Here is an 18,199-nt window from a genome sequence, read left to right on the forward strand (position 1 = left end):
AACCAAAGCAAAGACTGGCTGTTGGACTAAGGTGAGCTTAAATTTCATACACAATGAACATTTATGATCACAATATATTTTACCTTTTATTTTCAATATTAAAGACATACACACTTCAAACAGATAGAAAAAGTACAAACACAATGTAAAAATTTTAAGATTAATATTTAAAACAAATCACAGCAAAACAACTATTTACAGGTGTAGGGGGTGCTGCCCTACCCCCACTGTGTATCATCAGAGAGCATGCCAGTGTATGGTCCTATTGGGTGTGTTGATGGGGGTTGAGCTGATGGCCTGAAAATACCTGGCCCAGCCAAAGTTGCAGTGGGGGTGTGGAACGTAGGGGGGTTGTGGAATGTATGGGGAGGGTGAAATCCACTTGATGGTCCTGCTGGTTCTTGCCTTTCTGTGCTGTCCTCAACATTGTGCAGCAGGTTCAAAATACCAATTTTGGCCTGCCGCCTCTTGTTACGGTCAAGTCTGTGAAGGAGTGGAACCAGACTCATTGCAAAATGGTAGCTTTCTGCAAGCTCTGAATCTGGTTTGGGAAGCGGATCCTGTAACATGGACAGAAGCCGTTCTTCCACATCCGATGTTTGTGGTCTGTGGCTCCTCCTTGGTTCTGGCACGGGAATAGGCACCCTCTCCCTTGGACTCCGGGACCTGTGGGGCCTGTCTCTCACCCCAGATGTAGGGAGCCCCGATGGTGATGGGGAAACAGTCTGTGGGGAAACAGTCTGTGGCTGCTGGCTGTCCGGTGGCACTGTTGAAGTTGAAGGACCCTGCCCATCAGATCCACACATTGAGAGTGGCGTTGAAGATCTTTCTTCTTCCGCCAACACACCAGCAAGATTGCTTCTGGAACTTCAGAACCAAAAATGCAAATATTAGACATACTGACAAATTTCTCATACACACAATAATTATCTATCACTTTATCTGTTTGAAATGTGAATATTGAGCATAAAGATTATATTGTCATCAGTACTGCTATATTATTTCGTACACACCTTCTCTGTTGTAGGTAGGGCAAAATAAAGGACATGATGTCCGCATATTTCCATTCCTTTACAGATCCTCCAGCTGAACCACTGGTAGACACTTTCTTTCTGCTTTTAACAAAAGTGTCCCTCAGTGAACGCCATTTTGCCTTGCAGAGATCGACTGAAAAAAAAAAGAAGATAGACATATTAAAATAATATTCATACATGTAACTAATCTTTAATTGTTTATTTACTTCACAGATACTTGGCTTCTGGTGACTCATTGATCAGCCTTGCATTTAGTTACCGCCTTGGCCACACAACAGTGATGAACTCTGTGCATATGGTGTGTGCTGCCATTGAAAAGGTCATGATGCAGACATTTTTGCCCCGGCCAACTGCAGACTCATGGAAGGAGATAGCTCAACGCTTCTGGGAGAAATGGAACTTCCCAAACTGCCTGGGAGCACTTGATGGGAAACATATTGTAATTCAAGCACCACCCCTGTCCGGTAGTCAGTACTTTAACTACAAAAAGACTTTCTCCATTGTGCTTTTGGCACTTGTGGATGCAGACTACCGATTCAGGTGCATACAGGTGGGGGACTTTGGAAGAACATCTGATGGTGGTGTGTACGCAGGATCTGATTTGGGGAGGGAAATGGAGAACAAAACTCTACAGGTTCCTCCTAGTACCTGTCTGCCTGGTGCTGCTCACCTCGGGGATGTCCCACATGTCATGGTGGGTGATGCAGCATTCCCTCTTAAGACATACTTAATGAGACCCTACCCAGGACAGAACCTCACCCACAGGAAGAGGATTTTCAACTACAGACTCTCGAGAGCAAGGATGGTAGTTGAAAATGCCTTTGGAATTTTGGCGGCACGTTGGAGGATTTTTCATCGCAGGATTAACCTGCACCCAAAAAATGTGGATAGAGTTGTGGTGGCAGCATGCATCTTGCACAATTTCCTCCTTGCCCCAAGTGAAAATGTACGGCTGCTGGAAGAGGCAGAGGAATTAGGGAGACACATGGGACCAGTGAGAAACATGGGGGGAAACAGGGCATCAAGAGAAGCCTGTGCTGTTAGGGAGAGCTTTGCCACTTTCTTCAATTCTCCCGAGGGAAGTGTGTCTTGGCAGGACAGAATGGTGTAAAAAACCTTGCCATTCCTGTTGACTGAAACACATTATATATTTATTGTTTGTACTGTTTTTTTTATATTGTACTGTAATGTTAAGTTATGTGAATTGTGAGTGATTTGTACTGAAAATAAAGTTTTAAAGACCATTGTTTTGGGTACTCCACATCAGCAGCACCCCCTTATTTGCAAAAATCACTATTACATAAATGGTTAAATATATATATTTATGATATATAAATTTGACTTAAGCTATACACACACACACACACACACACATATATACTTTTCAAAAGTTTAAGGTCACTTGACTGTTAACTATGATCTTAAAAATCATGTAATCTGAAGGTGTATGGTTAAATGCTTGTTGTTACTTTTTTGGACAAAAACATACCTGTGCAAAACTTACATTGGAAAACTAAAATCTTACTTTAAAATATTAAATTTGAAATATATACATTGAATATTGAAGAAAAAGCAATCAATATAAATTTTATATTATAGATGAACTCCTTCTATAGTCTTTAAAATTAATCCTTAATAAAATATAAATAAAGAGTTTTGATTTATTTTGGATGCTTTTAATCACCAACATAATTCTCACAGTTAAATTTGTGTTATGTAGTAGTTTTGACGAGTTTATTATTAATCTATAACATGGAAAAAAATGTCAATAAAGAACGAGTGACCTCAAACTTTTTACAACTTTTTAACAGTATATATATATATAGAGAGAGAGAGAGAAAGAGAGAGCGAGAAAGAGAGAGAGAGCGAAAGAGATTACGTCAAATTATACTTCATTACATAACCTAATAATAAAGTTCTTCATCCAAATCAAACAACCCTGCAATGGTTGCTTATTTCAAAGTTTTTTTTATTGGTTTTTAACATTTGAAGTAGATATATATAGAGCGAAAAAGAGAGAGAGAGAGCGAAAGAGATTACGTCAAATTAAACTTCATTACATAACCTAATAATAAAGTTCTTCATCCAAATCAAACAACCCTGTAATGGTTTCTTAATTCAAAGGTTTTTTTTATTGGTTTTTAACATTTATAGTAGATATATATATAGAGAGAGAGAAAGAGAGAGAGTGAGCGAAAGAGATTACGTCAAATTAAACTTCATTACATAACCTAATAATAAAGTTCTTCATCCAAATCTAACAACCCTGCAATGGTTGCTTAATTCAAAGTTTTTTTTATTGGTTTTTAACATTTATAGTAGAGAATTTCTCGCTACATGTAAACAATTTACTTTCTACCTATATTATTAGTGACCAAATTAGTGACTTACCATCCACACCCAATACTTCTGCTATGCTTCTCCACGCCATATCCTTTTTAATATTGTCCTTATAAAAAGGATGCGCCGTGTCATATATAATTCTGTGATTTTGCACTTCGACGATGAGCATCTCCTCGTCCATGATAGCCAGGGTCACTTGTCATCTGACCTGTTGAGTCCTGTCTACGCCCATTATGACGTTGAATTATGACGTTTTTACAAACCAGCACAGATTACAACACGAGATCTCGCGAATTCAGGTATGATCTCGCGATAAAGTCATGGCTCCGCCCTGCGGAGCTGTCCGGCATCCGTCAAAAATAGAAGCTCTGCGTATTTGTGGCGGAGGGCTGCGGAGAGCCGGAGCTGTGACGGATTCGGAACGCAGTCAGTGGAAATACACACATTGACTTGAATGGAAACCGATTGACTCCGGCGCCGTTCCGCAACGGATCCGCAGCCTTTCCGCAGTCGGTGGAAATTGAGGGTAAGTTTCACAGTTTTACATACTACACGTGTAAAACTTGTGGATTTATCATATGAGTAGGTGGACATATAAACCTCTCCAGAGCTGTTTCTTTAACAAGTTTATTTAACGAGTTAATTTTGATAAAACGCAGGCCCTAGAAATCAGTCGTCTATCCTATATGGCAGTGGTTCTCAAACTTTTCAGCGTGCAGCCCTCTTTGTGGGTGCATCCCTTCGAGCCCCCCCCCCCCCCAAAGAAAATGTATGACATAAAACATTCAAAAACTAAAAATTTGAATTAAACAAAACATATAAAATTATTCAGTGTAGTGCTGTTGGTTAATAGCCTTATATTTCTGACATTTCATTACACAGAATTTATCATAAATTAATTAATTTTATAAAATGTTATTAAACCGGGCCCCCCTGGCACCATCTCAGGGCCCCCACTTTGAGAACGGTTCCCAACCTTTTTCACTTCAAGGCCCCCTAGTTGCCAACAACAATATTTGAAGGCCCCGCGCTCCCTCAATTTTTTCCACATAAAATTAACTAGAACTTGGAAAGAGTAGACAGATGTATATTCACGTCTAAAATAAGAAACATCTCGATTTTTGCTTGTTTCAGCTTATTTTAATGCTTGTTTTTTTCCAATTTTTATAATTTAAAGTCATCTTGTGGCCCCCTTGGAAATCTGCTGAGGCCCCTCTCTGGGCCCCAACCCCTAAGTGGGAAACACTGCTATAGTGTGCCAAAATAAAAGTTTGACTATGACTTAAAGGGATAGTTCGGCCAAAAACGATATTAAACCCATGATTTACTCACCCCCAAGCTGTCCAAGTTGCATATGTCCATCGTTTTTCAGACAAACACATTTTCGGATTTTTTAGAAAATATTTTAGATCTTTCAGTTGAATAAATGTAACGTTACGGGGTCCAGCCATAGTCCACGACCTTCAAGTCCAAAAAAAGTGCGTCCATCCTTCACAAATTAAATCCAAACGGCTCCAGGATGATAAACAAAGGTCTTCTGAGGGTAATCCGTGCGGTGTTTTTGTAGAAATATCCATATTTAAAATTTTATTTACGTAATTAACTACCTTCCGGTAGCGCCGCCATCTTAGACTCAGGAGAGAGTATTAGCGTAGTGTACGCACTTTTCTTAGTGACGTATGACAAATTCGGAGGTCGGGGGACAGAGCAGCAGCAGAGAAACCTCCATACGCTGCGTAAGCACTCATCCTGAATGCGGACTTGACTAAGATGGCGGCGCTACCGGAAGGTATTTATTTACGTTAATAAAACTTTAAATATGGATATTTCTACAACAACACCGCACGGATTACCCTCAGAAGACCTTTGTTTATCATCCTGGAGCCGTTTGGAATTAATTTGTGAAGGATGGACGCACTTTTTTTGGACTTTAAGGTCGTGGACTATGGCTGGACCCCGTAACATTACATTTAATCAACAGAAAGATCTAAAATATTTTCTAAAATATCCGAAAATGTGTTTGTCTGAACAATGATGGACATATGCAACTCGGACAGCTTGGGGGTGAGTAAATCATGGGTTTAATATCGTTTTTGGCCGAACTATCCCTTTAAACATTTGAATGAAAAACACTAATATTTACTATTAAAAATCTAGTTTTCTGTAATAGCTTTTACTACTAAATTAAACCATTTAAAAAATGTAATAAACATATAATTGTAAATGTATTTTAAATAGATAATTATATATGATTTCTATATTTTTTATTTAACCCTGGAGAACCTATGGGTTACATTTGGCCAATATTAATTGGTGCTAAGAGAAGGGTTTTTGGGTTCTCCAGGGTTAAAATACTGTATAATACTGTATAATATAAAATATACATTATAATATAACACTATACTAGGAATTTAAATATATATACTATACTACACTTTTCTATGCCACAGTATTATTTAATTTTGTTAAAACTATTTTTTTAACAAAAAAGGTAAACAGAATTTATGAAAAAATAAAGCAGTTTTCATATGCTCATTATATTCACCTATATTACATTGATGTCCTTTGTTACTTACCTGACCTGTCTATCTATTTAATAAACTTCACTTGTCATTGCTGTTTTATACTTTTTGGCATGTGCTAAAAATTTGTCAACCTTGTAATTCCCTAGAAGCTTTTGAGTTCCCTTCTATTTTTTTCCACCCTGTCCATGCTCTTTCCTGCGCTAATACCTCTCCATTTCCCTTTGCACAGAGATTAAGGAAGACATCATTTGATGTGTTGTGCTCTACGGATGGCGTTTTGATTGATATTAGAGAGACATGCTGTGTAGTGAGAGGCTAATCTTTCAGAACACAAAAAGTAACAAACTACTGAAAGCAAATGAAACAGAAGTGCCTGCTTCTGTATGTCTTTCTCATGTGGAAAATGAAGAGTCATGACTAAAGAAGATGTAAGAACAAAGTGATGAATCATCACTGAAGATCAAAGGATACATCTTAGCATATTAAAACATCCATATATCTTTTGTCCTGTTTGTCTGTTATTGTGGATGGGTCATAATAGTGAAAATCAATTTTATTGATTTTTCTTTTAAATAAGAGTTCAATGTACTGTGTAAATGTACATTTCAACTGAAACCTTCCGTAGATTAACCAGACTATGTTTATTATAAAGTAATCTGAAAAACTTTCTCAACTTTCTGATATCTTGAAAAGATAAAAGCCATAGGCCAGGGTTCACCAAATGGCGGACCCCGGTCCGAATCCGGACCGCAAGATGCGTCGTTCCGGACCGCAAATCCTTTTGACGCAATGAAATAAATAAAAAGCAAATACTTTTTAACGTTATTATAAAATCCTTTTTATATCAGGCACTTAAAGGCAGCTCAGTAGCGCTATTTGGGTCCTACACCGACCCAGGTTTGAGTGCTGCGCGCCGACACGAACAATCACAGACAGATGTGCAGTGAAGAGAGCAGAGAGTGAAAAACAATGGCATTCTCATAATTTAGGAAAGTTGGTGCTGAAAACTTCTTTTTTGAGGTGGGTGGAAAAATACGCATTTATTCTTTCTCATTTGCTCGGAGTCTGTTGCGGTTGTCAAAAGTGGTAACATTAAACGCTATTACGAAACTAAACATAGACACTTTGAAGAAACTTACCCTCAGCAGTACGATGGAAGGGTGCGAAAAATAAATGAACTAAAAGCCCAGGATGAGCGACCCACACGGGTCCTCACTCACTTCCACCCCAAAACGAGCCTATGAGTGTTCACTGAAAATACAGTGGATTTAAGGAAAGCATAACAAGCCCGTTACAGATGGGGAAATAGTGCATGGATGCTGCGTGAAACATTTTTAGATGGAAAAGAAAGACATGAAGTGAGGAAAATAATATTTAAAATGTTAGCTGGAAAGGACAAAGCAATTTCTCCCACTAAAGTTCTCAGTCAGATTTATGTATGCAAGTTAACATAAATGTAATGTGATTTTTTTTTAACTAGGAAGATTATGCTTCCATCTTTAAGTTAAACTCAGTTTAACCTCATTTATTTCATTTGAGCTTATTTACATTTTTATAGACTTAAAGGAACAGTACAAATTAAGAGAGATTATTCAGAATACATGATAACATTACATTTTGTTCAATAAAAGCAAATATTTACACTAATTTCTTTAGTCTGGTGAAAGCCGTCAATTTATGTTTTTACCTGCAGTACATAATTGACCTTGGCTTGGAGGAGGGTACATTTCTGGACCTCAAGCTATTTTAATTGAAGACCCCTGCCATAGGCTGTGTCTCAATCAGCTCCCTTGTTCGGTAGTAAGGGCACTGATTAGGGAGTTGGTCATTTTATGGGCTGTCTCAATCGCAAAATCCTTCCAGTGGACTGGATCCTTTGTTCCCTAAACATTTCCACAATACAATGCAAAAACCAGTATCGATCGAGCATCAATGGTCCATACGTTGCCTTACTGGAAATCACATGATCTTTTCTGAAGCTCTCCAACCGAAATTGCGTGAACCATTTTAATACTTCATGAAACACAAAAGAACTTTTGAAAAGACAAACTTTGTTTTAGTTTTAATATAAAAACACATTGCTAGACAGGAAAGGACCACAATCTACTCGATATTTAAATGGTACTTATAATACAAAATTCACTATTACAAGGTGTTTGGACATAAATGTGTGTTGGCAGTATGTGAACACAACCACCCTACAATAAAAAGTCCATCTACCCCTTCATTTCTAATCCCCATTAAACCAAAGCAGTCTCATTAGACATGCTGTTTTGATTAACTTAGCAATGTGATGTCACACTGCTAAAGCCCCACCCACGGCCACTGAGTGACAGTCTTTTATTACCATAGTTTCTACCTTCAGGGAGCTGGACGCTGTCTGCTTATTTTTCACCTATTTTTCCATAGTTCACCCAAAATTTTTGGACAAAAAATGTATTATACTGTAACAGTTCTATATATTCCAAGTTTTTTCTTTTGGTCTGTGAATGTCTCGCTCTCTGTATCAAATGGCATACAGGGCAGACTGATGCTGGTTGTTGTGACTCATTGTGTCGTCCTGTCCTCTCTTTTCTTGTGCTTTGCCTGCTGTTCAAATGTGAGAGGGAGATGCAGCCCCTCCATCACTGATGACCTCCTGTTTTGCTCATGCTCGCATGCACCCCTCCATTGACGTCCTTATTGATCCGCATGCTTCTGTCTTTTCTCTTTAAACCCATCGCCCCCCAAAAAAACCATCTCTATAGATGTATAGGTGTGTGTGTGTATTGTATGCATATGGAGATCAAAATTAGATAACAATAAATTTTTTAAGCTTCAAAGAACTGCTTTACCTGTTTGGCTGTGTGATATATATGTATATGTATATATATATTATACAACAGTTCTTTCTGGTTCTCGAATCTGATTGGCTAAGAGCTATGCGATATTCTACTGATAATGGCACAGTAACCGATTCACCTTTCGTATCATTCCGCCACCTATTGAATGGAGGTCCTTTAAACAGGCTCATCTCTGAATGGCCTGGTGCCTCTGGCCTAATCACAGCCGTGATGATATAGAGCTATATCACACTCCTACTCAAGCAATATTGCTTAAATATATGTATGATGTAGAGCAATATCACTCGACTCCGAGAGCAGTTTGACGGCACGTTTGAAAAAGAAAACCAGAAAACAACAACAGTGTTATTTTAAAAGCCTCTTTGTTTGGGAGTACTACATAAAACATTTTTTTTTTTATAAGTCAGAGAGATGTTTTTGCTTATATCAGAAGTGATATCTCACAACGTGTTTTAATTGTCACGTCACGTGAAAATAAATAATCAAGTGTCCCAATGTAAAAGCTGCAATGCTTAACTGGATTTACAATGTCTCATTTTCATTAATGTGTCTCAACCACTGATCTATATAAATGACTGCGCATAGAACGCTTGACGTAACTGCGTGAGGTGAAGCCAGCGCAGAGTTCGAGCAGCCATCTTGGTATACCCAACCGGCAGAGGGTGACATTGACTTCCATTCAAAATCATGATCAAAATGTACCCCCTTTACAGCGTATCAGTTACACAAGGTAAATTTTTAGGATATGTGTACGTAAATTATTTGTTAATTCTGGTGTTATTTGCAATGTTTATGTTTTAATCGGGCAGGATACTGGATTTATAAAAAACCGTTAAGGTGAGTGTGTCTGCTGCATTTGTTAACCCTTGTGCATCCTTGAGGACATTTTTGTCCTTTTCAGTTTTTTTATTTTTATAACTTTGCCTGCGTTAATGCTAACTGCATAAAATTTGCCACAGGTGTGCATTTTTATTGGAATTTTATTATTTCACCTTCATTTCCTTTAAAAAATCAATTTTCTACTAGGTACACATAATACTTCCTCTCAGGACCTTTTGGACAAAAATGTCCCCATTTAAACCCATTAAAACGGCAATTTTTAATCCTGGTGCTATTCAACTATAAAATGATGCAATCTTTGTTAACAGGCTTTCATTCTGTTGGCAAGGCTTCAAAATTTTAATTTTTACTATTTTTTACCAGATGGTGACATTTTTTTTTAGGTTTGGCATATAAAGCAAATTATCGCTCTATTGTTGTTTTCTGCTTATGCATATTATAGAGCCAATTAGATATATTACGAAGCTATAATTGTGTGGGTGTGTTGGTATGGATGTCAGAGTGTGGTTTGTTTGTGTGTACTGAAAATTTTATGTGTGTGTGTACCTGGTAATTATCACGTTGTGGTGACCAATTGTCCCCACAAAGATAGGAGTACCAGTATTTTTGTGACCTTGTGGGGACATTTTGAGGTCCCCATGAGAAAACAAGCTTATAAATCAAACAGAATGATGTTTCTTGAAAATGTGAAGTAGTAGAAGGGTTTCTGTGATGGTTGGGGTTAGAGAATGGGGTAGGTAAGGGGAATAGAATATACAGTTTCTACAGTATAAAATGCATTACGTCTATGAAATGTCCCCACAAAACATGGAAACCAGAATGTGCGTGTGCGTGTGTGTGTGCGTGCGTGTGTGTGTGTGTGTGTGTGTGCGTGAGCGTGTGTGTGAGCATGTGTGTGTGCGTGTGTGAACAGTTTAAATGAAAAAAAATATATTGTACTGGATATAACAAACTACAACCGCTGCAAAGGAGGTGTCGTTTTTGTTCATAAAGAACAACAGTGGCATTGTGTAAACAAACCAGCATTTGAAGGGTTAAAATTCTGAAAATTAATGAATGTTTGGTCATTGTGATTAGAGCTGATGCTGGTTAAAAAAATGGCATCAGTGAAAGTGGAAAAAAATATTAATCTATAATATTTTTATGACACTTTTTTGACATGGACATTTTTGTCCTTTATGGACCTGAGAGGTAACTTTTTTGTTTAATCTGATACTGCATAAAAAATATGAATGCATAAAAATTTATGTTGTTGTTAATCATTGACATATCCCAGGCTGTAATACTCAAAGAAAAAAAAATCTGCTTAGCATTTAGTAAATTGAAAATAATTAAACATTTTCTTTTTTTCATAAAAAAACAGCAGTGGCATTGTGTAAACAAACCAGCATTTAAAGGGTTAAAATTCTGAAAATTAATGAATGTTTGGTCATTGTGATTAGAGCTGATGCTGGTTAAAAAAATGGCACCAGTGAAAGTGGAAAAAAATATAAATCTATAATATTTTTATGACACTTTTTGGACACGGACATTTTTGTCCCCTGTGAACCTATGTGTACAAGGGTTAATGACATGGGTATAAAAACAAAAGTTTTTTTTGACATTCAGCTACACGGTGACGGTCAGCGTTATTTCTCTAAATAAGTTTAGGTAACTTGTAAGTTTAGATAACATAATTACAAAACTAGCAAAATGTACAACTTTCAGTAAATAACTATTTAAATGCTTAGGACGTTTATGTTGTATTAATGTACAGGGTAACTTCAGATATAAAAACGAAGACGAGTAAAGTGATGTTTTATCATTAAAATCTTATAACGTCCATTGATTTAATAGAACGTTTGGGTATACCAATGGCGGTGCGGTGGCTTCCCAAGTGTGACGTCATGCGCAATCTAGTCATTTATATAGATCAGTGGTCTCAACGCTTTTAACAATGTCTCATTCACTCTTTTGTAGTATTCAGCCATTTGAAAGTAGCTTGTATTTTATAGTGGAAAGTTGTACGTTGAACCAGCTGATTAGCTGTCATTTAAATAGATTTATTCATCAAAACTAAAACCATTTGATTTTATAATTCAGTTTTCTTATACTATCTAATTCTTTTTAAACTATAAGTTAATTTGTGGGTTTTCATGACAGAAGAGCATGAAGGATGAATATTTTGCGGTTGCTATGGACACATGGAGTGAAGGCTTGATAGAGCATAATTTAAAGTGTATGACCTCACGCACAGGAGGGAATGGTGGGTAAAGCAATACATCAACCCACAATACAATTACAAAAAAACAACCATTTAAAAATTTGTAGAAAAAGCAGTGAAAAATCAAACTAAACATGAAGGTTCTGCGATGTGCGTTTGAGAAGTTGGTAACCTAATGAATCCCCTTTTATTAAAGGAAATCACCACCGTTTTTCAATACATTACTATGTTCTTACCTCAGCTTAGACAAATGAATACATACCTATCTTTTCTCAGTGTAAGCACTGAAAGCGGAAGTTCACCCTAAAACAACATTATGCTCCTACACTATAGATGGAAATCAGTCATGTGACCTTTTACGTCATGCCGCCATCTTGAGGACCTACTGAGTACCACCAAACCACTGACAAGCATTGGCTAGCTTGCTACGATTTACGGATTTCTTATCTTTTACTGTCTATGATTCTTACGGATACAGTCCCATAACATGTCGCATCTCGACTGTCATGAAAAGAAACGCTACTTTAAAAAATAAATCTTGATTAGGGTGTGATGCCTACTCGATCCCTGATGCGTTCTTCCAGCCGCTGTCCGCTGCTACCGAACTACCCCTATTTTACAACATAAGAAGGCACGACACAATATGAAACTCTGCTCAAAGTATCACCTGGATCTCTACACATGAACCCGAGCATTGAGAACATTGTTTGTGTACACGGAGTTTACTAAAAATAAAGGTTTTTTACACCTGACTTTGGCTATTATGTTGTCCGCTCGTCATCTCTGCCAGAAGTAAATAATCGATTTCCGAATGTCAATGAATTAATCTCATATGAGGCTCCTTTTTCAACTAGAAGGTCAATATTGTTTTTCACTTGCGACAAAACAACAAATTATCCATGCATTTATATGGAAATATGCTTTAGGAGCTATCAATCTTTACTCTCCTCCCTCCTTACGTAGCAATTGGAGATCGATACATCTTGACTGGGAAGGCGGCGGCGAGCGGACGCCAAATCATCCAAAGTCAGTTGTTCAAAACCTTCTTTTTAGTTAACTCTGTGTTCACAAACAATGTTCCCAATGCTCGAGTTCACGTGTAGAGACACAGGCGATACTTCGAGCAAAATATCATGTTGTGTTGTAAAAATAGCGATTTTGATGCTCGCAGCATATTGAAGGCATAGCTTCTAGTTCTTTTGCGACCACTTCAGGTCCTCAAAATGGCGGAAGACAAGTGAGTGACGTCAGCTGATATTCATGTATATTTGAAGAGTTTGGTTTTTAAAACGCGATAAACGCTATAAAAAGAGAGTTACTGCCAAAATCAGTATTATATCAGGTCGGTATTTAAAAGTAAATTCTTAATTTTACGCAAAATCCAATATCCCAGTTTTCCCAAAACGCAATAAACCCCCTTCTCCTTTTCTGCAGAATGCAATAAATCCGCTCCACAAATGACAGCGCTCCATTCTACGCATTGTAAACAAACAATGGCGGCTCGTTGAGTACACGGAATCTTAGTTTTCTTCATCTACTTTGTACTATATGATCAACAAACAAACAAAAACAAAATAATACTTTAATGGCATTGATAAACCTGTGGTGGTTTTCTGTGATGGGAAGGAAACGTAAGCCATCAACATCTAATAATTTATGCGAGAGACATTGGGAGCCGGTTGCTTGTTCTCCCGACAGCATGAAGCTTCTGTCATGCTAACACTTGCCCCAGGGGATCTTATGAAAAATCGAGCAGGACCAAAACATTTTACAGCTGATCGCTGTGAAAAATGTTAAAGCAACACTAAAGAGTTTTTTTTTTACCTTAAAATAAAGTTTCCATAAAAGGTTCAGTTGTTCATCCACTCGAAATAGGGTGAACGGCACTTTCATATTCGCTTGGCAGCCCTCTATCGGCCAAAACCGCACTAAAGAAATTTCCAACCGTCGGGTCGCTGTCCTGAAGTTTGAGTGAAAACTACAAAAACTTGCTTTATGGCAGACCTACAATCCAATCAGAGCCAGCTTTGCTGCAGTAGGCTAAATTATTTATGACAGTGGTAATGGACAATTCCGCTTCTAACCTGTAGGGGGATTAAAGAGCAAAAGTTCTTTAGTGTTGCTTTAAACGACGACATCCCAGGTGTAACCGCAGCAATTACTTTATGACAAAGTGTTTTGGTTAATGGCGTTAATGTTTATTTTTTTAATCAGTGTGTACCACTAGTCAACTAAATGAATATAAAATGGCAAAGATGAATTCACATTTATATATTGATTCAATACATTTATATCATTTTGAAAAAAGAAAACTGGAAAAAATTATTCGTTTTTATAATAATTCTTTGAAAATCAAGTTTTGGATTTGAATTTTTTATGTTTTTAAAACCTAAAGATGCTATGTGAAAGTTTGTAACAGCAAATAGTGGTCTTTATCTTGTCATTTTTTGGGTATAGAAAACACGTTTTTACTGAAATTGGTCAAAATGGATTTATTGTGTTTTGGAACCAAACTCTTCATTTCATATGTAGTTGATTGTGCTGCCATCAAATGTACTAACTCCATATAAAAAATTAAAGCTTTTAACTGCTACAGTAACAGTGATTTGACGACTCGTAGAAAGAAAAATTAACGAATACATAATTCTGAACGTTCTAAATGGGGGCGGGTCTTGAGGGGAGATGATTGACAGTAGATGATAACGTTCTTTGATTGACAGCTGCACAGGATGAGCTAACGTTGCTTTGCTCATCTTCATAATAACAACAACATGATAATAACTGCACAGGTTCTAGTCATCTTTTATCGAGGGTTTTGGGGATTTCCCCTTCAGAGACGGTAAAAGCAGAGTTACTCTTTGGTTGGGTTTGTCTGCCGGCTAACTTCAAGTTGACTTGAGTTGATTTGTGAGCAGGGTGAGCGGTAAAAGAAGTTATTAGGCTTGTTCAACTTCATGCGGCCCGGCAAGAATCGACAGCCGGATGACGTCAAAGTACCGCTCTCGCGGAAGTCGAACAAACCTGAAGGCTGCATCGGTCAGTGGGTGGAGCTAATGAATCAGTTTTGCGAAGTGCATTCTGGTTAATTGAGTCTATCAAAGACCGTAACGAAAATTCCGCTTCAACACACTATCAATCTAATAATCGAAATCTCATGTAAAATGCAAAATGGACATAAATTACCAGTGATAACAGGCTAAAATGTCTAGGGTTCAATTCCGCTTTAATCTTTGTACAGCGCATCATGAATGTGACACGCCGAAGTCGGCGTGCTGCAAACCAAGTGCTTTTTGTGAATTTTTTTTTGTGCAGTGCATATTAGTGACTCTAAAATGTGTATTGGAAGTGAGATATTTTAAATGTTAATGTTTGGGCTAGGATCATTGGGCTAGTTTTGACTGGGTGTTGTTCTGGATTTATTTTTCAAACCTGGCAACCCTCATTCTGTAATGCATTCAGGCTCTGCCAACAAGGTGGATTTTTGTTTTGTGATACGATTCACATTATTCTTCTATTTTACTAGTTCTACTGTATACTTAAAGTTGTAATGTAAATACTATAATGATTGGGAAAATAGACATAGCCATAGTAGACAAGGTTGTAGCATGAGCATGTTTTTACATTTCTCCGTTTATTCTAGAGCTTTCAGCTTTTCTGAGTGAAGTGAGAAAAGTGATGCATGTGTTTGATTTTTCCTGACAAATAATTGATTGGCACTTCGGGTGAAACACGACACAAACAACAGACAAACAAAATAAACCGCTTGACCCCAACAGATTCTTCCTCACATGTGGTTTCTGACAACAGCGAGTCAGGGATGTGAACAGTCATTAGTTTGGATATTGTGAGGCAGTTCAAACGTAAACATTTCGGTGCAGCTCTATTAAGGATGGATCTGTATTGTTGAGGGTATGACGTTCAGGTGGGTGGATGGCTTTGGGAAATGGACCCGAGGTGTAGCTGCCGCTCTGTGTCTCTAAGAACCCACTGAGACGCTTTCAACAGGAGAGACGATGACTCATGCATTGACTTTTGAGTGAGAACACAGAAGAGTGTCTCTGGTGTGAGCTTGTGTTTGTAATGATGAGAAAAAGGAAAATGCGTAAATGTGTTTTCTAACCTTTTTAAAAAGTATTGGCAAACTTTATGCTTGGTGGTTTCGTGGTTCGAACTCCTTTCACCAAGCAAAATCGATCACCGTTTGGACCTTACCTTATTGCTCAATGCTATAGTTTATGTAGTAAAAACTATACACTTTTTTATTTATATTTTCATGTGTTGTATGTATAGTAGCTACTCTTTTCACTTGACAATCATCTGCCCTAAATTCCCTTTGGTTTTCAACAGGTGGTTTTAGACTTGACCTTTGGGGCAGGAGGACACTCGAAGGCCATTCTGCAATCAGTGCCTGGTGTCACAGTGGTGGCTGCAGATCGTGACCCCTTGGCCTTCCAACTGGCTCAGCATTTAGCTCAAGAATACCCGTGAGTTACCCTTAGATTGGCCATAATGCATGAACTAAAGTGTCTATGCAGACTGCAACATGTTTTTTTGTTTAAAGGAAATGTTCATCCATTTATCTTTACCTCTAAATCCATCTTAAAAAACTTGAACATTTAGAAGAATATACCTGGCAACTCTTCAGGAATTTACCAAAAATATACAGGTTAAGAATTACATAAGGGAGCATAAACAATGACACTCCCTGCACTGTAAAACACCTGAGGTTGAGAAAACTTGAAAGTTTCGGTAATTAGCATTGGGAAAGGGGTCTCCAACGTGGTGCCCATGGAGAGTCTGTGCCCGCCAAAGTACATTCTATTAATAGTCTCAATTGTAATATTTGTTTATTACATATTTTTTATATTAGCTTGTCTTACGTATGTTAACATTTTAGACAATACTAAAACATATCAACAAGTAAAACAAAAAAGTTTTGAGTAGACTATATCAAAAAGTAGCCCTCCAGATGTTTTATCCATTGTGGTAGCAGCTTGGAGACCCCTGCTTTAGGACATATTAACATTTATTTAAAGTGTTGTCATTGGTCTCTTAACTTCACTACAAATGAAAGGATTTAAGCAAGCAAAAGCAGAACTAGAATATTGATGATGTCATCCTACACTTCAGCTTTTCATAAAATTTCATGTCCAATCTGCTCTCTTGATGCTGAAGTGTCCTTTGGAACCTGCGCCTAAAATCAGACACTATAGAAATGATTGAGACAGTGTAAAAATGCGTTGCGGTGAATGAAGTCTGATATCGCCTCAGTATCACTTGTGCCTTTACAATGCACCAGAGTCCCACTGAGAGCAACAGTCCATTCTGCGCTTTTTACTAATATCAGCCACGTAATTGAACATGCTGCAGTGCATTTATTAATAGATAATATATATATATATTAGATGCTCCTCTTAGTAACAATCTTTGTTTACTTTTATACCTTTTTTGGGAGAATATTTGAAAATTTACAGAATGTTCCATCCTTGTTAGGATCACGTGGGTAATGGTCATGGGCGCTGTAGTTTTTGTTTGTGTGAGAGATTCTCCTAAGCAGATACAGAATCCCCGCTCTCACCCACGCTCAGTCGAAAGGCCCCAGCGTCTCATTTGTCAACGGGGCCTAAGGCTTCAACGACAGGGAGAGACGCTGCCACCCACGCAGGTTCCCCTGATTTCTGCGCAAGAGAGTGTAGGATGAGAGAGAGAGATAGTGTTTAATAAAAAAGAGACAGAGGAGAACGCATGAGGGCTTTGCAGGCGGGTGTGTGCGTGTGCATGAGGCTGCGCCGGAGAAAGCTAGTGATGAGATGTTCCTGACTCTGCAGCGTGGGTAGAGATACCTCTTTACGTGGATTCCGGGGAAACCTGTCTCAGAGGGACTGCTGCTACAGAAACGAACGTAGGAGAGAGGAATGAGAGAGAGAGAGAGAGAGAATCAGGACAAGCTATTCTGTCAGCAGCTATATAGTCGCCAATAAGCCCTTTGACTCCCACTCGGAATGAGAGGCTGGGGGAGCTGAAGAAATCAGGCAATTAGCTGATATTACTGGATGCCTGTGTAAGAGGAGCAGGCAGCCTACGCCAAACTCTTCTCTCCTCTGCGCCTCCTCTGTCCTCCTGTTCAGCTCCTTCCTTCTCTCATTCACACACTTCTCATTGAATGTTTGTCCCAAGGCTGTTCTAAGTTCTTGAAAAAGAAGAGGAATGGCAAGGTGTTAAGACACTGGCGTCTGTTGTCTTAAACAGTCTTAATCACATACGCACACTTACAGTCATGCTTCAAGGGAAGCGCGTCATTGATGATTTCAGTACAGTCTGTTGCCTCAGTATCTCCTTGTCACTTTAACACTTAGCTAAAATAAATAAATAAAAACAAAATTGATGGACAGAGGGATAGACAGATAGATG

General features: G+C 38.1%; 1 protein-coding gene across 1 annotated transcript in view; it reads left to right on the top strand.

Moving 5' to 3' along the window:
• mettl15 (methyltransferase 15, mitochondrial 12S rRNA N4-cytidine) overlaps nt 1-18,199 on the top strand; it is a 94,920-nt gene that overhangs the window by 34,287 nt on the left and 42,434 nt on the right. The window contains exon 3 of the mRNA XM_065267779.1: nt 16,136-16,272. Within this exon, the coding sequence (XP_065123851.1) occupies nt 16,136-16,272 (137 nt within the window). The remainder of the gene's footprint in view (nt 1-16,135; nt 16,273-18,199) is intronic.

Source organism: Paramisgurnus dabryanus, chromosome 2, assembly GCF_030506205.2.
Source record: "Paramisgurnus dabryanus chromosome 2, PD_genome_1.1, whole genome shotgun sequence".
NCBI classification, from domain to species: Eukaryota; Metazoa; Chordata; class Actinopteri; order Cypriniformes; family Cobitidae; genus Paramisgurnus; species Paramisgurnus dabryanus.